General features: G+C 41.1%; 1 protein-coding gene across 2 annotated transcripts in view; it reads left to right on the forward strand.

Annotated features, from left to right (window-relative positions):
• The window catches only part of SMAD4 (SMAD family member 4), a 30,889-nt gene extending 24,317 nt beyond the window's left edge, over positions 1 to 6,572 (forward strand). The window contains exons 9-12 of one of the 2 annotated variants that reach the window (XM_073343556.2): positions 540 to 723; positions 1,949 to 2,117; positions 3,391 to 3,529; positions 5,187 to 6,572. In XM_073343556.2, the coding sequence (XP_073199657.1) occupies positions 540 to 723; positions 1,949 to 2,117; positions 3,391 to 3,529; positions 5,187 to 5,398 (704 nt within the window). In that variant the 3' untranslated portion in view covers positions 5,399 to 6,572. The remainder of the gene's footprint in view (positions 1 to 539; positions 724 to 1,948; positions 2,118 to 3,390; positions 3,530 to 5,186) is intronic. The other variant, XR_013635761.1, reaches the window with a different exon arrangement.
• Positions 6,573 to 25,741: the final 19,169 nt, after the last annotated feature.

A 25,741-nucleotide genomic window follows, 5' to 3' on the forward strand; every position in this document is an offset into this window, starting at 1 on the left:
TTCATATTTTTATAATGATCCATACTCTTCATAATTAAGTATTGTTTCATAAACATAAGTCTGAAATACTTGTTCCGTAAGGGTTTTTGTAAAAACTGGAAGCTTTTGTGTCTGTCCTATTATGATAAAAACAGTATTTCTCCTAGTAATTTGCGGTGATTCTGTCTTAATTTCCTAAAAATCAACCTGTACTATCTGTATATAAAAAGTATAATTAATATGCAAATTAATTGACATTGAGGTGCAGTTCGAATAATTTTTAAATGCAGCTGCAAGCTTAAGTTACCATGACCTCATTCCTGCCCAGGTGTTTCTGTTCCATCTCTAATGTGCAAAACATTTACTAGTAAATGATACATAAAAATTTGAAAGCGGAGGCAATTTTGTGTTCGTTTAAGCTCACTACTGACTTCTTACATACATACACACTTTTGAAAATTTAATTGCAAGTACAAATGGTAAAAGTTCTAAACACTTGTGTCTCAGGGTTTTGCAGGATTTTTACTGGCACATTTCAGCCTGTTCTTTGTCTTCTCTAGCTCCGGAGTACTGGTGTTCAATTGCTTACTTTGAAATGGATGTGCAAGTTGGGGAGACATTTAAAGTCCCTTCAAGCTGTCCAGTTGTTACTGTTGATGGCTATGTGGACCCCTCTGGAGGAGACCGCTTTTGCCTGGGCCAGCTTTCTAATGTACACAGAACAGAAGCCATTGAAAGAGCAAGGTATTTTGCATGTCTTCTGGAATGCCAGACTTTGGTTGTATTTTATATTTATTGTTCAAGATTTTGGTATATATCTTTCTTTTGAAGATATAAATTCCGTTATGTACATTCTGATTGATACGATACAGCTTGTGTTTTCCTGGGCCTTTGGGTTCACACTTTGGGTACGTTCATCCATCTGAGTAGTGCATGAGTGGCCCAGGAGTGTGCCCCTTGATGTGGCATATTTCATTTGTTGGTTTATATAATTGTGTTTGAAAGTTGTCATAATTTTAAGAACAATTTGTGTCCTTGTGCTTGGGGAGAGAAGACTTAATCTATTGAGGGTAAGGGCAAAGATTAGACTAAGTGAAGCACACAGGTTCTTTAGAGCATCATAGGCAAATGGAAAAAAGATACTTGTTTTTCAGTCTCACCTCACACTTAAGTTTTGGTGAAGGAGCAGAAAAAGGCCTTCAGGAACTCTTTTGCTAGTGATAAAGTCCTTTCCCCATGAAACAAACAGGAGTACAACAGGACTAAAATAATTTCAAGTGTTTATAGTTAGTTAGCTTAAAATATGGTGCATTATTGTGACATCACCAAGAGGTCATGTTGCTGTATTGAAGCATTGCTTCAAAAGATGTATACACTGCTATTCTCTAACGCAGGACTGTACACTTGACTTTAGAAGAGCTCTGTGTAGCTTGAAAGGTGGTATCTTTCACCAACAGAAGGTGGGCCAGGAAAAGCTATTACCTCACAGTATGGCTACAGCAACGCTGCAAACACTTTAGGACACTTGTCAGTGTGGATCCTTATTCTGCTGAAATAGGAGGCCCAAGTGTTGTATTTGCTGAGATACAGTTTTGGAATGCAGATTCTATGTCTATATAATTACTTTAAATGTTCCTTGACCTACATTGCCTATTCATGCTGCTACTTCCATAAAGTTAATGTTACATGTACAATGCAGTGTGCTCATTATACAGTGGATGTGATATACCTTCATGCTTTGTTGCATAGCTTGCAGTGGACTGCTGCTGCTGCTAAGACTTCAGCAATCCCAATTCTTTGAAAAATAGTTAATTATTCACCTTCTAGGTAAATTATTTTACAGCCTAAAATTTAGATTATGGTGTAGTGGACTGCTGAGAACTCTTAGGATTTGTGTATGGCTCATTTAAGGAGGTTCTAGTGTGTAGTTTGTGAACATAAGTACATTGGACCTTTTTCCCTTTTTAAGGTTGCACATAGGTAAAGGGGTGCAGTTGGAATGTAAAGGTGAAGGCGACGTGTGGGTTAGGTGCCTCAGTGACCACGCAGTCTTCGTTCAGAGTTACTACTTGGATAGAGAAGCAGGGCGTGCACCAGGAGATGCAGTTCACAAGATTTACCCAAGTGCATATATAAAGGTTGGTTTGAATATCCTGGATGACAGTTGTAGGAAATAACAAATGAATTTGTTCTTTGTAGATGGCAAAGAAATTGTTTTATGAAGTGTTGAAAGAAATGTAAACCAAATAACCTAAATTATTTTTTCCCACTTAAAAAAAAACAAAAACTGTTTTAGTCTCTAACTAGTGCCCAATGAAGTTTTGTTCGTTTTATTGTTGATGACTGGCTTTTTAAATTGGCAGTGTTTATTTAGATGTTATGGAAGCAATCAGCCATTTCATAATTCTGTCACAAGCTATCTTAGCAGTGATATTGCATTTTAGCAGTTTTTGTTCAAATGAGTTAATTCAAAAAGTTGGTTCCTTAAGCTTATAATATGGTCCAATTATTTTTCTCATTCTGGAAAAAAAGATATTTTGAAATGTAATATTAAAATCTTGAAAAAATAGCTAATTTTTTTTTAAAAGCATGGACATGGAAATATTGAACCAATGAATCCACCAAAAGTCAAACTTTATACAAAATCGTATATTTTTCTGCAAGATTTCAAATGTAACCTACATTAAAATGAACATTCACTTTACGTACATCTCAGGGTAAAACGAGATTTAAAACCAAACTACTTTGCTGGGCAACATACCCAGAGCTCTGGATTTCTTTCATTCACTGCAGAAACCTTCAGTCTCTGAGAGCAGAATTCTTGTGTATTTCAATAACCTGTCTGATCATAAAAAAGCAGTGTGCCCACAAACTGAAACCTAGCTGTTCTAATTTGAGGCCTACCATGTGTCCGTATTCTGTGTAAGTAAATTTCCATATTTCAACAAGGCTGTGACAAAAGCAGATGGGGACTCTCAAAGTTTAGGAGGACACATTTCTAATTTTTCATTTATATGCCTTGCTTTTTTAAATTAAGTATTAAGCTATGACCTTCTCCTGGATTTTGTCGGTTTATGACAATCTTAGGCCCTGATCCTGCAATTTGATCTACACAAGTAGCCTCTTTAGCCCACTCAGATTCAGTCAGGGCCTCAATGTGTTGGGCTTTTTTTAAAGCTACTAGTGCTCAAATCTTGGAAGAGTCTGTAAAAACAATGGATAGATTTTTTTTGACCCCTATATGTTCTAGAAATAAAAATTCAGTCGGTAAAAGCTTGCCCGTAACTCTGTGGTGTTACGATTTTTAATTTATCTCATACATAACAGCAATGATAGCACTGGCTCTTATGAACTCTTTCCCTCAGTGGTTAAGATAAATCGATGTAATGCAGGACTTATATTTTTTTAAAGGTGTTTGATTTACGCCAGTGTCATCGTCAGATGCAGCAGCAGGCTGCTACTGCCCAAGCTGCAGCTGCTGCCCAGGCTGCAGCAGTAGCTGGAAACATCCCTGGACCAGGATCAGTAGGTGGAATAGCCCCAGCTATCAGTAAGTACATTAAGTAATTGCTTTGCTCTTTTTAAGGAAAAACACCCTACAGAGAATGGGGACCATATTATATCTCTGCTTATTCACACTTCAGACTTACTCTTATTTTTATTAAGTAAATAAAGCACCCATTTCTGTAGCTTCTCTGCACATGAAGCTCCCATTGTGAAGTCTGTGGAAATTCCGGGTGTGAACGGGGCTGCAGAATTTGTATAAAAGCAGTGTGACAAAGTACGCTGCTTCCGAGGCACAAAGGTCAAACAGTATAACTCTTTTCCTCTAAATGAAGTTGTATCTCCCCCTCCTAAAACAGAGTGTGAAAAATTTCCCAGAGAGAACTAAATGTACTAGTCAGCCGCCAAAGAAATGTGGGGGGAGAGGGGGAGAGACTGGGGCCCATCACTGAGGTCTAGGGGAAACAGCCATGTAAGAAGCCTGTTCTGGAGGAAGGTGCTGGGATCTGTCACTGAGCTTGCCCTGAATTTTGCTAAGAGGAAAGTTTGTTTGTTTTTTTAAATTGGTGCCTAAGTTTAGGCTCCTAAGTCCATATTTAGGCACCTAAATAAGTAGCCAGACTTTTGAAAATGCTGGACACTTAAGCAAATCAATCTTCTCTAGCTTCCGTATTGCTGTTGGCAAGTAGATATTTCAAGCCATTTCAGAGAACATTGAAAATTATTTTGGCCACAACATTTAACTTGTTTTATTAACAGAAAGCACCAGTCCTATTTAATGATCACTTGCCATATTCATCTTTTCTTTTGTTTCATTAAACATGAACAAAACAATATAAAAAAGAAACAGAATAATTTGGGTAAGGTTTTTTTATTTAAATATGGAGTACATTTTTGTCTGCTTTTAAACATTAAACATTTTAAACAGAAAAAATCTTCCTTGAGAAGGCAATCTATTGTCTGTACCAACCTTACACTGTTGGGAAATGTTTATTGCGAAGCTAAATTCACTGAAATAGAGGTTTAAAATGGAAATACAAACAGTTCTCATTAATAGCACATTTGAAATGACAATTATGGCTTTAGACCCCGCTCTACAAATATTTTAAAGAAATCACGTTAGCAGCAAATAAACTGCAGTAGATGCTGGAGCTTTCCCAACACCATTTGTACAGTCCTGTTAGGTTATCATGTTGAAGTGAAAAAACTGAGATTGGCTCCATACATGTGCTTGTACATAGAAGGTGCATCTGGATAAATTACATACACAAATTTGGAAGTCCTTTTTTGCTTGCTTTTGTTTAATTTGGATTTGTGTCTTTTGTGAATCAAGATGGCACAGCTATATATTGAATTGTCAATACTTTCTCATAAGGCTGACAGTGTACTGTTAACTTAATTCCAGACATAAGTATCTTTAGTGTACTTAACTTTCTAAAATGGGCTTTTAAGACTGGCTTGCATCACATAACTGGTTTCAGGCTAATTGGTTGTATCTGGAAGCTTACACAGGCTACAGGTACATATATCTGTAGCACAGATCTAGAAATGTTGATTGGTATGGTTTGTGGAGAGGGAGAACTGTACATGAAGGAACAGCTGAGCAAACAGGTTACTATGTAGAATTGGCTAGGTGTTGCGTAAAACAGCATGTCTGAGGCAACTAAATGCACATGAACACTTACTCAAAACCTCTTATTTAGGTTTGTCGGCTGCTGCTGGAATCGGCGTAGATGATCTTCGCCGCTTATGCATACTCAGGATGAGTTTTGTGAAAGGTTGGGGACCTGATTACCCAAGACAGAGCATCAAAGAAACACCCTGTTGGATTGAAATTCATTTACACCGGGCCCTCCAGCTTCTAGATGAAGTACTTCATACCATGCCTATTGCAGACCCTCAACCTCTGGACTGAGATCCCTCTGCGCACTGCTGTGGGCCGTTATATTGTCAGGATGGTGGATTGTAAAATACAATTCTGTTTATAACCTGAAGATATATTTTACTTTTGTTCTGCTTAATCTTTTAAAACCAGGTTTTAAAAATGTGTTTGCCTTCTTGCTCTTTTCAGAAAGAAACTGAACATGCAGAAATTGGATTTCAAGTTACATTTTCAGAACTTTACTGTCACAACAGGTGGCTCAGGGCTTAAAGTAAAGCCTATATGGATATTTTCAAAGGGATTGAACACAGCACTGGTAACTTTGATCTGCTCTATTATGGCAACTTGCTGACGAGCCCCATGAGACCCTTTTGTATGCAGAATATATATATATATATATATTTATATCTGAAAATTCTTTCTAATCACCATAAACATTTACCTTAAAAGAACTTTAAAGTTACTGAAATCTTGCATTTAATTCTTTTAGGGAACAAATCGCTAGCAACAGAGATTTCTTTATCTTGATGAGGATCTTGCTGTGGTTTTCCAGATTGAAGGGTACAAACTGCCAAAAATTAGGAGTATGTTGTTGGTAATAATTAAAAGTAGCCTGGAAAAAGAAATGTTTCTTTTCCTTTACTGTATTTTAAAAAGATGTCTTAGATTTTTATTTATATAGGCACACAATTTTTAAAACACTAACAGGAGTGGATACTTTCAGTGCTGGCACTCAGTTTAAATAGAACATGAAATATCCGACCTGTAAAATTGCCAATTAAATGACATAATGAATATCTAATGGTAGGAACATATTTTCATAACTACTGCTGACTTCTGTGACCTAAATACAAAGGAAAAAAAGTCAGACTAAAATGGGTAGTTTGATTGTTTATACTTAATTTGAAAAGTGATAACTTGCATATACCATTAAATCATGTATATTATGACATCAGTATTTAGGATCCAGTTTTTGTATCTGTTTACCATTTCCACTCGGGGCAAGATGACAAACTTGTTTTTATACCTCTTGGTTATTTTAAGCCCGATGCCATCAATGACCTCATCAATTGGCAATGACTTTGTATAGAGAATTTAAAGTAGAAAAACTTGCAAATGTATTGACTGTATGACAGCTACAATATGTATGCTTTCTCTCTAGTTAATAGTATAAATAAAATTCTGAAAACCCCAGTTTATACAATTATATTTTGTTTGCTTAGATTAAATATTTTCTTCTACACTTCGAGTCCACTAATCTAGAGTGGTTGGTCACTTTCCCTTGAAAGATCATCAGCAGCCAATAGCATTGATTTATGTAACTTCCAACCTAAATTTTGATTTTTTATCAGGGCTATTCTAGCTTTTCTTTCTTTTGCTACATCTCAACAAGTACAGAAGAGTTGTTGTTTCTTCGCAACTGGGTGTGGCTATGGGGTTTTCTAACAGCATTTGTGTGGGGAATTGGAACTTGAAGAAATGGTCCAGAACTACTGAGTGCAAATCCAGTGTTGCATTCAAACACTGTTAATTCAATCTGCCTGCATTGTTGTGTTGAGCCAATCTAATAGAACAGTTTCAGCAGGTAACACAATAAGAAACAGTCTTGAAACAGATTATTCAAGGGTTTTTTTGTTTGTTTTTTGCCATGTTCCTTGCATCAAATCAAGAATCTGCAGAGGACAATGATAGCATTTAGATAGAGCCCTTTTCATCCATAGATCTCAAAGTGCTTTACAAAAGTGGTCAGCAGTTGTCATTCCCATTTTACAGATGAGTACACAGAAGTCAAATGACTTGCCCAAATTAGTGACAGCTGGGGTGCTTTTCTTAGGTGGTAGGATGCTTCTAACCATTTGGTCAAAGATCCTGACTCATCCAAAAAACAAACTAAAAAAGGTCTCTGGGAGAAGGTTTTTTTTCTGTTGGTGGAACTAGTGAAGCCTGACTCTGCTCTTACCCGTCTGGCTGCTCTTAATCCTGGATTCTTGGTTCCTAACCACTTGGAAAATGTACAAACTTTTGACAAGTTAATTGTCGTGGGGCAGTTTGCATGAACTGGATTCCATGTCACTTTCCTATGAAGAATTATGCATCTCCTAAAGGCACTCGTCATTTCAGTTTATAATTGTTGATCTTTGCACAGCTACATGGAAGAAATCCTCCAGAACTTTGCATATACCTGAGTCCCCAAACTTTCTGCCAGCTTGATAGTGTAATGCAAGATTCCTGCTACCTGATTTAAAATAAACCAAATCAAATACTTTATTGTGGCCTGAAAGGAATCAACAGATTAGGCTGTATATACAGAGGGATCACAAACAGGAGCAATGATCTCTCCCTTCATTTCTTGTAAATAGCATCTGGAATACTGTGCTCAGATTAGGCAAACGAGAGTATTCAGATTAGAGCAATACATTCAGATGACTAAGGGATTAACCAAAAATACAAATTCCAGGTTTATAATCAGGAAAACTTCCCTGCCAGGTCTGTGAGATGGTGAAACTGTGTGTGGATGCCTCCTCCTGGAGACACTTAAATAAGAACAATCTTGAGCTTGCAGGGGGATGGACGAGAGCAGCAGTTCCCAAACTCTTTTGGCTGCAACTCCCTTTCAGAGATTCATGTCCCATGTGTACTCTTCCTTTCTAAGAAACGGTATTTCCGTTGATACCTGGAGTCTGGAAGCCCATTTCAGCTAGGGCACCCTGCTGCTTCTAGGCCCATGAGCATCTTCTGTCCAGGCTATGTGCCAGACAGTCTCAGCAGGACATACAGCTGGGCTGCACTCCTCTCCTCATACCCCCATCTCTGCGATCCCCTAGAATCACTCTCAGGCTGCAGGCTCCTCTGATCATGGTACGATTCCCAGCATGCATGTGGAAATAGTGACCATAGTATAATAACATTTAACATTCCTGTGGTGGGAAGAACACTGTGACATTTAATTTCAGAAAGGGGAACTATGCAAAAATGAGGAGATTAGTTCAACAGAAGTTAAAAGGTACAGTGACTAGAGTGAAATCCCTGCAAGCTGCTGGACACTTTTCAAAGACACTATAATAGAGGCTCAATTTAAATGTATACCCCAAATTAAAAAACACAGTAAAAGAACTAAAAAAGGGCCACTGTGGCTTAACAACCATGTAAAAGAAGCAGTGAGAGATAAAAAGGCATCATTTAAAAAGTGGAAGTCAAATCCTAGTGAGGTAAATAGAAAGGAGCATAAACACTGCAAAATTAAATGTAAAAATGTACTAAGGGAGATCATGTCTTACTAATCTATTAGAGTTCTTTGAGGGGGTCAACAAACATGTGGACAAGGGGGGGATCCAGTGGACATAGTGTACTTAGATTTCCAGAAAGCCTTTGACAAGGTCCCTCACCAAAGGCTGTTATGTAAAGTAAGTTGTCGTGGGATAAGAGGGAAGATCCTTTCATGGACTGAGAACTGGTTAAAAGACAGGGAACAAAGAGTAGGAATAAATGGTAAATTTTCAGAATGGATAGGCGTAACTAGTGGTGTTCCCCAAGGGTCAGTCCTAGGACCAATCCTATTCAACCTATTCATAAATGATCTGGAGAAAGGGGTAAACAGCAAGGTGGCAAAGTTTGCAGATGATACTAAACTGCTCAAGATAGTTAAGACCAAAGTAGACTGTGAAGAACTTCAAAAAGATCTCACAAAACTAAGTGATTGAGCAACAAAATGGCAAATTAAATTTAATGTGGATAAATGTAAAGTAATGCACCTTGGAAAAAATAACCCCAACTATACATACAATATGATGGGGGCTAGTTTAGCTACAATTAATCAGGAGAAAGATCTTGGAGTCATCGTGGATAGTTCTCTGAAGACGTCCATGCAGTGTGCAGTGGCAGTCAAAAAAAGCAAACGGGATGTTAGGAATCATTAAAAAGGGATAGAGAATAAGATGGAGAATATCTTATTGCCCTTATATAAATCCATGGTACGCCCACATCTTGAATACTGCATACAGATGTGGTCGCCTCATCTCAAAAAAGATACACTGGCATTAGAAAAGGTTCAGAAAAGGGCAACTAAAATGATTAGGGGTTTGGAACGGGTCCCATATGAAGAGAGATAAGAGGCTAGGACTTTTCAGCTTGGAAAAGAGGAGACTAAGGGGGGATATGATAGAGGTCTATAAAATCATGAGTGGTGTGGAGAAAGTGAATAAGGAACAGTTATTTACTTGTTCCCATAATATAAGAACTAGGGGCCACCAAATGAAATTAATGGGTAGCAGGTTTAAAACAAATAAAAGGACGTTCTTCACTCAGCGCACAGTCAACCTGTAGAACTCCTTGCCTGAGGAGGTTGTGAAGGCTAGGATTATAACAGGGTTTAAAAGAGAACTGGATACATTCATGGAGGGTAAGTCCATTAATGGCTATTAGCCAGGATGGGTAAGGAATGGTGTCCCTAGCCTTTGTTTGTCAGAGGGTGGAGACGGATGGCACGAGAAAGATCACTTGATCATACCTGTTAGGTTCACTCCCTCTGGGGCACCTGGCATTGGCCATTGTCGGTAGACAAGATTCTGGTCTGGATGGACCTTTGCTCTGATACAGTACGGCCGTTATCATGTTCATGTGGAAGAGCCTGAGTGGGCAGGAGGAACTACCTCCCAAGGGGGTGCATGGGCATCGGCCTCTGGAGAGGTTAGCAGACTGAAATAGGCCTACACCTCCTGTGCAGGGAGAGGCCATGCCCCCTTATTTCTCATCCCTCCCTCCTCGTTCTTCTGGCCTAGGAGCAGGAGCTACAGATAGTGAAAGGACTGTCGGGTCCTTGCATCTCCTGATAACTAGGGCCCTGCCAAATTCACAGCCATGAAAAACGCATCACAGGCTGTAAAATCTGGTCTTTTGTGTGCTTTGACCCTATACTATACAGATTTCATGGGGGGAGACCAGCATTTCTCAATTTGGGGGTCCTTACCATAAAGGGAGTTGCAGGGGGGGAGGGGGGTTGCAGTATTGCCACCCTTACTTCTGCGCTGCCTTCAGAGCTGGGTGGCTGGAGAGCGGCAGTTGGCCAAGTGCCCAGCCTGGATTCTTTACTTTTCAGAAAAGCACTGCTACTAGAAGGCTTGACACTCAGTTGCCTTTAAAGTAGAACGGTTGGGATTATTTCCACCGTATTTGGCCTGCTTCTCCACAAAGCTTAAAATTGAAGTTTAGGTTACTTAGGCCTCGTCCCCGATGGCATTTAGATGCCAAAGTTAAAGGATTTGGAGATAAACAGTGACAATTCAATGATTTTTAAATGGTTCAAAAGACTGTTGAACAATTTTCTTTGCCAGTGTAAACTGGGAACACAATCCCCTTTGAACGCCTGTTCAGGCTTTGTCTATGCTGTGAACAAGGGGTGTGATTCCCCGGCTTGTGTACGCATACTCACGTTAGCTCCTGTTGAGGGAGCGTGCGGATAAACAGCCGTGTAGCCATTCGAAGGCATGGATAGTGGCAGTGAAGGCCCACATGTCGAGTACATACCTGCCAGTTTCAGGCACGTTCATTCAGCACAACCGAGCCATGCTTCTGCTGCCGTGGCTACACTGCTATTTCTAGTCGCGCTAGCTTGATGAGAGCTAGCACAAGTATGTGTGCATGAGCAGGGGAGTCACATCTCTTGCTCATAGTGTAGACATCCCCTTAGAAACCATTTACTAGGCTTAGTCTTCAAATGATTCTTCTAGACTTGATTAGAAAATAGTTTCTAATCGATTTCTAGTGGCTAGAATGATCTAGCCATTTAGCTCCTTGCATGGCCCCCATTGCTGCACTACCTAGTGGCTTTATCCTCTGAACGCCCTTCTAAGGTTCATAGAATCATAGAATATCAGGGTTGGCAGGGACCTCAGGAGGTCATCTAGTCCAACCCCCTGCTCAAAGCAGGACCAATCCCCAACTAAATCATCCCAGCCAGGGCTTTGTCAAGCCTGACCTTGAAAACTTCTAAGGAAGGAGATTCCACCACCTCCCTAGGTAACATTCCAGTGTTTCACCACCCTCCTAGTGAAAAAGTTTTCCCTAATATCCAACCTAAACCTCCCCCACTGCAACTTGAGACCATTACTCCTTGTTCTGTCATCAGCTACCACTGAGAACAGTCTAGATCCATCCTCTTTGGACCCCCCCTTTCAGGTAGCTGAAAGCAGCTATCAAATCCCCCCTCATTCTTCTCTTCTGCAGACTAAACAATCCCAGTTCCCTCAGCCTCTCCTCATAAGTCATGTGTTCCAGTCACCAATCATTTTTGTTGCCCTCCGCTGGACTCTTTCCAATTTTTCCACATCCTTCTTGTAGTGTGGGGCCCAAAACTGGACACAGTACTCCAGATGAGGCCTCACCAATGTTGAATAGAGGGGAACAATCACGTCCCTCAATCTGCTGGCAATGCCCCTACTTATACAGCCCAAAATGCCGTTAGCCTTCTTGGCAACAATGGCACACTGTTGACTCATATCCAGCTTCTCATCCACTGTAACCCCTACGTCTTTTTCTGCAGAACTGCTGCCTAGCCATTCGGTCCCCAGTCTGTAGCAGTGCATGGGATTCTTCCGTCGTAAGTGCAGGACTCTGCACTTGTCCTTGTTGAACCTCATCAGGTTTCTTTTGGCCCAATCCTTTAATTTGTCTAAGGCCCTCTGTATCCTATCCCTATCCTCCAGCGTATCTACCTCTCTTCCCAGTCTAGTGTCATCTGCAAACTTGCTGAGGGTGCAGTCCACGCCATCCTCCAGATCATTGATGAAGATATTGAACAAAACCAGCCCCAGGACAGTCCCTTGGGGTACTCCGCTTGATGCCGGCTGCCAACTAGACATGGAGCCATTGATCACTACCTGTTGAGCCTGACGATCTAGCCAGCTTTCCAACCCCGGATAGTCCATTCATCCAGCCCATACTTCTTTAACTTGCTAACAAGAATATTGTGGGAGACCGTGTCAAAAGCTTTGCTAAAGTCAAGGAATAACACGTCCACTGCTTTCCCCTCATCCACAGAGCCAGTTATCTCGTCATATAAGGCAATTAGATTAGTCAGGCATGACTTGCCCTTGGTGAATCCATGCTGACTGTTCCTGATCACTTTCCTCTCCTCGAAGTGCTTCAGAATTGATTCCTTGAGGACTTGCTCCATGATTTTTCCAGGGACTGAGGTGAGGCTGGCTGGCCTGTAGTTCCCCGGATCCTCCTCCTTCCCTTTTTTAAAGATGGGCTGTACATTAGCCTTTTTCCAGTCATCCAGGACCTCCCCCGGTCGCCATGAGTTTTCAAAGATAATGGCCAATGGCTCTGCAATCACATCCGCCAACTCCTTTACCACTCTCGGATGCAGCACAGCCAGCCCCAGGGACTTGTGCTCATCCAGCTTTTTTAAATAGTCCCAAACCACTTCTTTCTCCACAGAGGGCTGGTCACCTCCTCCCCATGCTGTGTTGCCCAGTGCAGCAGTCTAGGAGCTGACCTTGTTAGTGAAGACAGAGGCAAAAAAAGCATTGAGTACATTAGCTTTTTCCACATTCTCTGTCACTAGGTTGCCTCCCTCATTCAGTAAGGGGCCCACACTTTCCTTGACTTTCTTCTTGTTGCTAACATACCTGAAGAAACCCTTCTTGTTACTCTTAACATCTCTTGCTAGCTGCAACTCCAAGTGTGATTTGGCCTTCCTGATATCACTCCTGCATGCCTGAGCAATATTTTTATACTTTTCCTTGGTCATTTGTCGAATCTTCCACTTCTTGTAAGCTTCTTTTTTGTGTTTAAGATCAGCAAGGATTTCACTGTTAAGCCAAGCTGGTCGCCTGCCATATTTGGGGAAGCACTATTTCCCTTTTTACAGATAGGGATTTGAGGTACTGAGAGATGAAATGTCTGAGGTCACAAGGAAGTCTGTAGCAGAGGCAGATATTGAACCTATGTCTGAGTTGTGCGCTTACCTTAACTGCGAGACTGTACTTCCCTAACAATTTATGAGACGTCTATGCTCTATCCACACTGGCTAGGCAAATATTATTTAAATTTTATTTCCAGGAATTTTTTTAAAACTTTCAGTGCCAGTATGAATGGGATCTTTGCCTCTTCTCTGAACCCTTCAATTCTTATGTACTTCCTGGTGGTCTCTTTTTTTGGAAAATGCTTTGTTTCTCCTGGCAAATTAGATGGCATGCCCTTTGGCATGGACTGTCTCTTATTTGGCATTTCTACAGTATCACATACAGTGAGGTCCACTTTCTGACTGGGACTTCTTGGTGCTTCTGTAATACAATTAATTAAAAAAAAAATACCCAAGATGATTCTTCCTTTAGGTGGCATCCAGATTTTACTTGAGTCAAAAAATTTTCACTTCTTCTTCTGTGCTGCTTAATTTCTATTCCTTCACATTGTGAGAGGGAGCATCTTGGACGTAAAGTACTGTCAACATCCAAAGGAATTCCATTCATTTGGGTATGTTTTATTTTATAAACAAGACTGAAGAAAAACAGTTGCTAAGAAGAGTTGTTTTATTTGACCATGCTTGTTTCTGTGGTGTATGTATCTGGGGGTTTCTGTGTCTGGTGACAGTTAAGGTCTCTTCTAGGAGATATCCACCCTTCTAGGGGCAGAGATTTACAAGGCGGCTATCTGATCACTTTTGCGTTCTTCTGAGGCACCATTGGCTGGATTCCTCTACCTCTAGTGCAGCTAGTCAGCACGTTGTTACTGAACATGGTACCTTCATTGACATTCTCCATGAGACACCTCTACCCAGATGTTCCAAGATCTAGATCGGTGGACAGTGAGGTTGTAGAAAGAATACTTTGCCCTTTCATAGGATGTTACCTATTCAAAGCACTTTGCAAACACTATCAAAGAGTTTACCTACCCAACATTTCTGAATCTCTGATCTGGAATATCCCATTTTATTCTGTCACTATTTTTACTGTGCATGTTCCCGCTGAGTTTCACAGGGATTTTGACTCTGCTTTTGAGTTGTCTGAAAACTTAATTTGGGGATCCCCGCTAACAGTAGGAATATGGTCTAGAAAGTGCTGAGAGATTTGATACTGTTGGCTGCTAGTTACTTTATGCACATGTGAGAGTGCTTCATCACTCTGGAATTACAGGACTCAATATTTTGGAGGTCGATGAATTCATCAAGTACTTTCTGGCTCCAATACCTTTATCCTTGGTGTTTGATAGCTCTACTAAGCCAAGACACAACTGGATTGATTACTGTAAAGTATACAGAGCCCAAAATGCACCGTGGAAGTTTTCTTTTGAGCACAAAAGCCTAGTGAACAGTAATGCTTGTAGCCATTGCCTTTTTGATAAATGGTCAATAGAATTCCCAGTAGTTCCTTTGTAGCTTATTGTATGTTTTTCACTAGACAGTTTGTGGATAATATACTGTAGTTAATTTTCCTGAAAGTTCTGTAACAGAGTATGTTTTTGATTAAAAAAAGTAAAGATTCAAATCTTTGGCTGCTTCGTTATTTTGTTCAGTGGATAGCTTCTATGCATTTTTTTAATTGGCTGTCAATACTGAAAATTGAAGCAGTGAGGGAGCACCGTTTTAGCTAAGGTAGCCATTTTAGGCTGCATCACATTAAAGAATCCTTGCTTGGAGTGCATGTACTTTAGTAATATATTTCTGCAAACTATTACTGTGTACTATTTGAATTCTAGTACGGTTCACAGTGTGGTAGGCACTGCCTGTACATGAGGACAACTAGGGCTTATATAAGACAGAAGTTGGACCAGTTTAACTTCAATTAATTTAAACTGCTGTGTCTTTTGTGTGTGTGGACACACTTATATTGGTTTAGAACTTGTTTTATTGGTTTAGTTTATGCCTATAAAGTTTCTGACACAAGCTGAATATACGTAAATCAAGTGTAAACCAGCATTAGAGTGTACACCCAAGTTGCACCAGTTTAAATTGGTATAAAATCACATATTTAATTATATCAGTATAAGTCTGCTGATATGGTTTTATGTTAAAATTGCACCTTGAGTCTGCACACAAGGTCAAGGATAGTTCCATAATCTTAATCTAAAACCATAGTTTCTGAATTATCTTGTGTGTGAGAAGAACTTTAAACTGTGTGCTCTTTTTATTCTTTGCAAAATGAATAAATTCTTTCCTGGCTTGTCATTCCTCCTTCATCTTTGGCTTGGTGTCCTCCATGAGGACTTCCACACTTAGAAAATTAAGGGGCATAATGTATGTGTAGCATTTAATAGGAGTATTTACTGGGATGGAAAAGTTGTGCAGGGGACATCTCAGTTGTGGCATAGTTTTTAAATGCCTAATTCTGGGGCAGATGTCCTTCCTTTTGCTTGCAAAAGACAGTCATGGAAAAGGGTAATTGTTATGGGGAAGAGATTAGATGCATTTTCAAAACCCAACTAAAAGTTTGGAAAGCTTAGAATTTTAAATGTTTGGAATTGAACTGAACAGATTTTTGATGACTTAAAGCCATGGAACAGTTTAATGGGAAGGGCAAAGAACTTTCCCTGTAAAGTTATATTATAATTGTCAATGCTTGTAGCTTTAGTCCTCTCACTGTTGTTCTTTATATAACTCAAGAAAACACAACTACTTGCTTCCACACACAGATTATAAATGGAAGGAATGTTTTTCTGTCAAGACCTATAGATGTGTACAAGTTCCAGAATAACAACAGTGGGACTACCATACAACAGAATAACAGACAGCAAAGTTATGTTTAAGCTGTTGGAACTTTTAGAAACACATCTAATACCACATAAGTGTACAGTTTGGTGTTCAAAATAAATATTGTCCTATTAAGTTACCAGTAATAAGTCAACAGCATTTATATGGAATAAAGAACAGTAGCATAGACTTGTCGCTCTTGAAGAAAGACCTGCATTAACTGAGGAAGCCAAATAAACGTTTAAAAGTAAAGGTCATATTAATGCAAATGTATTGTTCTCTAAAGAGATGGAAGGACGCTTCATAGCATAATGCAGTATGTTAGTGGATGACAGGCCAGAATGCTAATGCAAGTTTGTAATCCATTTTACAACAATTAAGATATCCTTTGGCTGTTTTGCTTGGAACTTACTTCCCCCAGTTCCAGCCAGTAAACTGTTTATCATTCCAATCTGAGGTACTTTTTGTATGGCTGATTCAGTATTGAAACACATCTAGACTGAAATCCATTGTAATGAGTGATGTTTTCTTGAGTGACCTAACTGATTGTCATCTGTGTATTCCCCAGACCACAGTGACGGGCAGCTGCTTAAATGAGTGAAGCTATCGTTCTTGTTTAGCAGATGAAATCCAGAAACATATAATTCCATTCTCAGCTCTTACTGGGCTGGTAACACTTGAACTGTGATTCTTAATAAATGAACTAATATGCTAATGATGTTAGTGCTCGACTGTTTTGACAATAAGAGGATAACAGACGGACAGAGTATATGCAAGGCTGTAATTGATTTGGGGGCACTACTGACATTTAAACAGCTCATGAACGGCAGCAGAGTCCTATGAGTATGGTCAACTTTCCCTTTACTCATCTGCCCCAAGTCCTTTGCAACAATTCATCTTTTTCTTTCACCTAAGTAAAAATCTATAGGACTCTGCTGTAAATATCCTTTATCTTTCCGCTTTATGTACATACCATTAATATATAATCTGACCATCTAAACTGTGGTTTGTATGTGTATTTTTACATAGTGTGTGTGTATATATAAATATATATATACATATACACACATAATAAAGAAGCTTATATACAATGTATAAAAATAATAAAAACCATCTGTCCTTTTTTCCTCTGTGCAGTGCATCTAGTTATCATTCCAGAACAAGTCATCCCTAACGTCTGCAGTTGCCACAAGGTATTTTTCCTCCAGCATTTTTAATTCTAATTCATCCTGTTTATTACACAGGGAAAGAGATCCTTTTTCCATACATCCCATCTGTTGCCCCTTTTATCATTTCTCTTGTGCTGTGAACTATCTAAAGGGGCACCAATAGCTATTCTCTTTCTATCCTCATGGGTCAGTGCTTAGCCCTTACTATAGGGCGTACTCCTTTGCAAGAAGTCACCCATCCCCTTATTTCCTAGTCTGAAGAGGGCAAATTGAATGACATCATCCAGGTTGATTAGACTTCTCGTAACTGGTAATGGATTCTTCTATTGCCACTGAAGGGGGACGCTGAGCTCTTGCTTCCTATGTCACTGCTTCAGTCTCTGATTTACATACCCAAGCGGTATCAGTTATTTTTAATTCTGACTGGGGAGTAGGAAATGGGATTCTCTCAAAGGAGTCTGCATCACTTAATTTTAAAGGGATGGTGCATAATTCCAGCTATCAGTTTTGGAACTGTCTTTAACCAGCTGTTCACATAGCCCTAGATCCAAAGCTGATTGAAATGAATGGGAGTCTTTCCAGGGACTTCAGTGGGTATTGTATTCGGTTTTTTAATTGCTGGTTATCTAAACTTAGCATACTCATGGCTCCTTCTGAGAAACGAAATTGCCAGCTGCCTTTTATGTTCAATAAAATCAGTTTATATGATACACTTCATATATGAAGATATATGACGCTGATGTTAATAGAAACCCACAGTCTTTTTAGCCACGGTAAGAAATTAAATCCTATTTCCGTAATAGCAGCAGGAAAAAAGTGATTAAAAATGGTGAAGTGGAAAATTGATATTTGGATTGACATTTGAAACTGGTGCTTTGTCCTTCTGTTGTACATTTGTTACTGTTTTAACCATGTGTTGCTGAATGCAACAGTAGTTAGAGGATCTTAATTGAGTATGTTATATACATTTCCCCCCCCCCCATCCTCTGTTTCCTCATAAATACATGTGTATTTATTTTACCTACTAATTAGTGTACCAAAACATCAAGCAGAGAGCCCTAAAGCATTATGGTCTGGAAGAATGGGATCTGGGCTTGGATCTGAGTTCTAATTCTGGCTTTATCACCAAATCACTCTGTGGCTTTGTGCAAGTCCCTCCCTGCCTCAGTTTCTTCATCCCCAAAATGGGAAACGTACCTACCTAGCTATCTCATAGCTGTAGGGATTACTGAATTGTGTAGTGGCTTTGTATATGTAAATCATGAAACAAATGCGAAGTGTTATTAGTTTCCTACTAATATCACTATACTGTTACTGCTATTAGTGTCTTTCTTGTGCCAGTTGGCTGCATTATTACATCTGATTGAATGGGCAAGGCATGCAGAATTAGGTTTATTACCAATGTCACACTTCCACTTAATTAACTTGACTCAAGGGTGACCTGATCGTTGCTTCACAGTGAGTATTATTAACTAAAGACTAGGAGCTGTGCTCTTTCCTTTGCACTAGAATGATATGCTATTACATGAATCCACTCTTTGGAAGCACTAGTCATTTAAGAAGAATTTGAGCCTTCCCATTCAGAAATCTTATACTTAATGACTTTTTAAAAAGTATTGTCCTGATATGCATTTCCAATAACTTCACAAACCTATGGTCCACTTGAAAAGTGATGATTGGCTACTATGAGTGATTATCTGAAGTTTCACAAGTATCTAGAATGGACTGATAGAGAGGAGGAAAAAATATTGATTGAAGTAACTATCAGAACAAACCCCTCATGCTTGACAGTGCTTTCACAGACTGAAAAAAAAATTCCACTCATCAGTCTGACCCCCCCACCCTTATCAACACAGAATAGTCTTGACTAACAAAGCATGTGGCATCATTCAGGGGTAAAGGGCAACATGCTCCATTGAGAACCAATATTGATGAAGGTCCCAAGAATGATTGTCAAACCTCTCAAATATCTGTTTCTGAATCTCTATGTGACTGACTATCTTCTCTCCAGATCAGGACTGGTTTCTAAATATCTCCAGATCCATTTGATTGCAAACTGAGGGGTCTCAAGTAAATGGTATGTGCTGTACTTTTCTTCAATAAGATGGCACAGCACCATCTAGTCAAGATGGAATAGGAAGTGTTTAGGAGCAAGTCTTGCTATATTCTACAGCAAACTACTGCAGATCCAATTTAGCTAATACGTCTTCTATATTTCACAATCTAATGATATGATACTACAAACAGATTTGAGATGCAATCATTTGATTTGTCTGTTGCCATTTTTAAAATTACAGGAATTCTGAAATGCCTGAGCAGTGATTTAAAAACAAAATACTAGGAAATAATGCAACTAAATGAGTTGAACATTCATTGCCAGTCACACTATCTCAGATCAATGAGCTGAAAGATGGCCCACTGATTAGAGCATTAACCTGGGGTATGGGAGACCCAATTCAATTCCGGCTGTACCATGGATGTCCTCTGTGATCTTAGGCAAGTCAGGTAAGCTTTCTCTACCTCCATTCCCTGCGAATAAAATGGGGATAAAAGCATTGGTTAACCTTTCAGGGGTGCACATCAAAGACAGGTGCTCAGATACTGTAATGATCAAGCCTGGTCTACATTTAAAAATTAAATTGACCTAGCTACATCGCTCAGGGCTGTGAAAACTGTTGTGCCCTGAGCAGAGCACCATGGTTAGGTCTACCTAACCCCCAGTGTAGATGCCGGTAGACCAACAGAATAATTCTTCCACCGACCTAGCCTACTGCCTCTTGCAGAGGAGGATTAACTACAGCGATGGGAAAACCCTCTCTGTCCGTGTAGGAAATGTACACGCTACAGCAGCACTGCCTTAGCTTTGTAGCGGCTGTAATGCAGACATGGCCTAAGTCAGTGGTGCGCAAACTGCGGTCCGTGGACCACCAGTGGTCCGCGAGCTCCATTCAGGTGGTCCACGGATAGTTCCCTCTAAGGTGCGCGCTTGGGTGGCCGCACATGAGAAGGAAGGGCCACCCACCTAATTAGTGGAGTGGCGCAGGCGTGGCTCCACTAATTAGGCGCCTGGACCCTGGAGAAGACACACATGTAAGGTGAGGTGGTGGCCTTGGGGGGAATAGGGGGTAGGTGAGAGGGGGCACTGGGTGAGAAGAGAGGGGTGGAGGGAATTTGGGACATGCAGGGCTGCGGCGGCCAGAGAAAGAGGCGACTTGCCCCAGCTTGGAGGTTGCTGGGGAGACACCCCCCCTCTTTCCCAGCCCCAGCTTGGGGCTGCCACGGTGGGGGCGAGAGGGCACATCCATCGCATTCGAAAGGTAAGACAACTGATATTAAAATAGGAGTTGTGTGCTTTTATTTGTAGAACAAAAAATGTTTATTATTAAGGTTTTTTTTATATAGGGCTTTTATCCAAAGCACTTTACAATAGTTAGCTAACGGTATAAACAACATTTGGAAAGACCCTTAAGTGGTCCGCCGAGACCCCCAGCAATTTTCTAGTGGTCCGCGAAAAAAAAAAAGTTTGAGAACCACTGGCCTAAGTATCTTAGACAGGTAGAAAATATTTTTTTTAAATAAGCATATATTCAAATAGTGTGTGTTTTAATTACTATTTATTAAAATAACATAATTTGCCAGGATTGAGTCTGTGGTGAGAGTATTTTCCAATTAATCCATTTCATGAAAAGTTAGTGAGTTTCTCCTCCCCTTTAATATTCTTTGTTTTTTCATTCATAGAGTTTAAGGCTGGAAGGAACCATTCGATCATCTAGTCTGACCTCTGTATCACAAGCCATTAAATTTCACCCACTGACTACGCTTGTCTTTGGCTAAAGCCTATCTTCCAGAAAGGCATCCAGTCTTGAGCCTTTGATAGTTTTGTTCCAATGGTTAATCACCTTCACAGTTAACATTTTTTTGCCTGATTTCCAAATTAATTCGCCCGGCTTCAGCTTCCAGCTTCATTGGTGGGGATTGTGCCTTTCTCCACTAGATTAAAGGGCTCTTTAGTGCCTGGTATTTTCTTCCTGTACACTGTAACCAAGTCACCTCTAACTCTTCTTTTTGCTGTGCTAAACAGATTGAGCTCTTTAAGTCTCTCACCATTAAGGATTTTTTTCCAGCCTTCAAATCATTTTTGTGGCTCTTTTTTCTGCATCGGCTCCAATTTTTCAACATCTTTTTAAAAATGTGGACCCCAGAAGTAGAGGTGGTATTATTATTATTATTTTATTATTATCTATCATTTGTTTTACTGTAGTCCCTAGTTATGGACCAGAACCCCATTGTGTTAGTTTTCCAGTATTGGTCTCACCAGTGCCATCTAGAGGTAAAATCACTTCCCTGCTCCAAATCACTTCTTCCCTTGGTTATACATCCAAGGGTTAGATTAGCCCTTCTTACCACAGCATCACACTAGAGCAGTGGGTCTCAAACTTTTGTAGTGGTGACCCCTTTCACATAGCAAGCCTGTGAGTGCAACCCCCCACCCTTATAAGTTAAAAACACTGTTTTATATTTAACACTATTATAAATCCTGGAGGCGAAGTGGGGTTTGGGGGTGGAGGCTGACAGCTTGTAACCCCCCAGGTAATAACCTCGCAACCCCCTGAGGGGTCAAGATCCCCAGTTTGAGAACCCCTGCACTAGAGATCATGTAGAGTTGCTTGTTCACTGTGACCGCTTTTGTGTTTGGTGTAGGTGAGGTGGATGTGGGATTGCTCAAACTCACTCTCCTGCTGGTAATAGCCCATCCAAAGTGACAACTCTCTTCACAATGTGCAGGATAATCAAGGTGGGCCATTTCTGGAGGGGGTTCTGTGTGTATATAATGTCTGCTGCAGTTTCCACGGTATGCATCCGATGAAGTGAGCTGTAGCTCACGAAAGCTCATGCTCAGATAAATTGGTTAGTCTCTAAGGTGCCACAAGTACTCCTTTTCTTTTTGCGAATACAGACTAACACGGCTGTTACTCTGAAACATGATATAGTGGATGATTCTGTTGTGATCTAACTCTGAGACCGGCATGGATGATGCAGGCCCAGTTTTGGCATGACTGATTCTGAGTGATCCACCAAACTCATGCAGGTTAATAGGAGTGCAATGGCTATGTGTGAGTTTTTGTTGCTTTGATTCTTTTCTGTTCATAAGATGAAGATGAGTTTATTTTCAGAATCATCCCATACTTGTTCCTGGGTTCTGCTGGTGTCTAAAAAGTATATGAAATGTTACCCATCTTCAGCTACATACACCACAAGCAATGGTTCAGCTGAACTCTTCAGGATAATGTATAATATGGAGCCTCTGGACTCCTTGTCCTGTTGGTGGTTCCTTCATTTGGTCTCTGTCATGAGTTCATATGACATGGTGGATTTGTGAGAACTTACCGGTGAGGAGGAGGCTCCAGGCTGGCATCCCCAGCTCTTGATACAAGAGCTGTCTGCTGCCAGCAGTCTATGATCCAGTGTTTGAATCTTTCTGGTGCCTGAGGACATGTATGGTTTTGGGTTCCCCAAGGCCCATCAGCAGTGGCTCTTGACACCTTGGTTGCATTTAAGCAAATTGGGTAGCGGTGGTGCTGTTGCTGGAAGATATTACCGACACCTTGCTTATTGGCAGGAGGGTACAGCTATCCTTTAATATACAATGGTTCGTCCCCTTTCTCAAGAAACTATCTTTGGTATGGGCATGCTTGCTAATTACTGCCTGGTCTCAAGTCACCCCTCCTTTAGGGCAGAAGAGAATGTGCTGGCTATTCAGATCCAGGGACATCTGGACACTCCTGAGTATGTTTCAAGGGTTTCCTTCCTTTGGACTTGGGGAAGCAAATGAAAGACCTTCTGGAGATAATTCAGGGTCAGCTGTCCATTCTGAACGTGCTGGAGTATCTCAGCAGCTTTCGGGGTTAGTTACACCAGAAATTGCCCTCAGTTGTTGAAGCATCTGGAATCACCCACCAATGTATTTCAGCCATACCTAGAAATTAGGGGTCAGGTAGTGAGGATGAATAATTGTGCTGTTGCTGGTGGATTTGAAATGCAGTGTCCCTCCATGTTCTGTCCTGTTTCCTGTGCTGTTCAAAATACACAGGAAAACTCTTTGTGAGGAAGAATGATTTCTAAGCATGAGTGTATCATCCATGTGTTGAAGGGATACAGAGTCCAGCTAGGTATCTCTTGCTCTGTGAATGCCCCCTCAGCCCCGGTGGGATGGTTGAATAACAGGGGTATTTCTACATTGCAATCTGAGGTGTGATTGCAGCTCAGGTAGCTGTACCCCATGTTGTTCATTGTCAGGTGTGCAGTCTGAAAACTCTACCTTGTTAAAGGGGTTCTCAGTCATAGGTAAGGCTATGTTTTAGTCACGGGTATTTTTAGTAAAAGTCATGGACAGGTCACGGGCAGTAAACAAAAACGCACTTCTACTTATATACCCCTGACTAAATTTTGGGGGCGGGAGGTGCCACGGGTGCTCGGGGATAGCGGTGGCCCCAGGGGTGCCGTGGGTGCTGGGGTGGCGATTGGCGGGGCTGGCAGGCTCCCTACCTGGCCCCATGCCTACCCAAAAGCGGTGACATCCCCCTCACTCAGCTCCTAGGGGAAGGCTGCTGGGTGGGGAGGGGAAAGAGGCGCGGTGGCCCGAGTCTGCCCCAGCAGCGACCAGTACGCCTGGCCCAGCAGCTGCTTGAGCTGCTCAGGTGGCCCCCAGGCCAGGCACACCGACTGCTGCAGAAATCACAGAGGTAACGGAAAGTCACAGAATCTGCGACCTCCATGACAAACTCGCAGCCTTAGTCATAGGGCCTGATTCTGGACTCATTTACATTGGTTCAAATTTGCTAACTCCAGTAGCATTCCTCCTGCTTTACAATGGTGTAAAATACATCAGATTTTGGCCCTTTGACTCTAGCCCATCTCTGCCACATGGATTTGCTTGAATATTTTGTCTGTTTTTATTTTACATTGTGTTTTTAAATATTAAAACGATCCATATTCAGGTATACATCTGCATTATCAATAAAATGATTATACAGAATTGTGGTTGATCAGGTGTTTGGGGGGAAAAAGCCGGATCAGACTGCAGTGAAGGATGTGACCGGCAATTCAATGAGAAAAATCTCTCCATGCTCACAGAAATGCCTTCAGTGGAGGAAGGAAGAACAGAAGAGTAGCTTGGTTTTGAAACAATGTGGGTGCTAACTGACTAATTTGAGGTTGTGATGAGATTGGTTTGCGTAACCTGTGCTGATTAAACCAGCCATTTATTTTGATCTTTTCCTGAGAGGCCTGCATTTTCTCCCTGTTCACATCTCTGTACATAAAGGAGAAATTAAAAAGCCAGCTGCACCACAGCATATGTAGAAAAGGATCAAATGCCTTTGATTATTTTAATTTTATCGAGACCAAGCAATAACATTCCTCAAGTTTGGATTACACCTCGTGCATTGATTATGCCCCCTACTGAACCAGCGGCACCTTGGTGTTTCCTGGAGCTCTCTCATTCCAGCACTAACTCCGCTTAGCGTGCTAGATCTGTGGGGAGCGCAGCATCAGGTAAGATGGCTGTAGCGTGACCCATCTTCTGCAGGCTGGCCCAGCCCATCTTGTGTTAAGTAAGGGTAGTCTGAATTCTTTGCAAGTGTACAGAGCCCTTCACCTGAGGACCCCAAAGCACTTCACAAATGTTAATTAGGTCCCGCAGCACCCCTTCATAGCAGCTAAGTATCCCAGGCAGAAAGAGGTTAAATGGTATGAGCGAGGTCACAGAGGGAGCCAGTTGCCGAGCTGGGAACAGAACTCAGGATCTAGGTTCCTGCCCTAGCTTCTAAAAACGGCCTTCTAGAAAAGTGCCTTTAAGAAAACAGGTTGCTGGTTGTTTGCCTTGCTGGTACCCAGGCCGTAGGTAGTGGTGTGTGCATTCTCTCACCCAGCAGTGCCACATCACCTCCTGCTTCCACAGGCCTGGTTACTAGGTGGTTCAAGTGAGGTGAGAGGGTTTTCGTCCTCTGCTTTGTCCAAGTCCTGCTTCTGCTTCCTTTAGACCAGCCCTTCACCAGCTCTGTCAACAGCACTTGCCCTTTCACCCCAGCTGCAGTCAAGAGCCTAACAAAGTCTAACGTTGCTCATGCCCATTCTTTCAGGGATGTTCTGTCCCAGTGCAGTCTGGCTTCCTTCCCTCAGACTCTCAAAGGGCATGAATATCACCCCCTCCCCGCTTGCTCTCCACCAGCATCTGCTGGCCAAGGGTTCAAGCCCTCTAGGGAGGAGCACAGCATTAGTCAGTGAATGTGATCTGTGGATGCTGGTACATTTTGAATGTTTAGGAACTTGTTTCCCTGAAACCTTTTACTTAAACTCTCTGCAATTCTTTAGTGAGCTGAGCCTGAAATGTTCATGTCCATTAGATTTTTAAAGCTCTAGCTGGCATGCTGGTAAGTCTTAGCATTTGGCAGCTGCTTTTACATCAAGACAATGATAGTGCAGCTGCTGCGAAAAAGCAAGTTAAACACTCTGAGT

Source organism: Lepidochelys kempii, chromosome 5 (genome assembly GCF_965140285.1).
Source record: "Lepidochelys kempii isolate rLepKem1 chromosome 5, rLepKem1.hap1, whole genome shotgun sequence".
Classification (NCBI taxonomy): Eukaryota; Metazoa; Chordata; order Testudines; family Cheloniidae; genus Lepidochelys; species Lepidochelys kempii.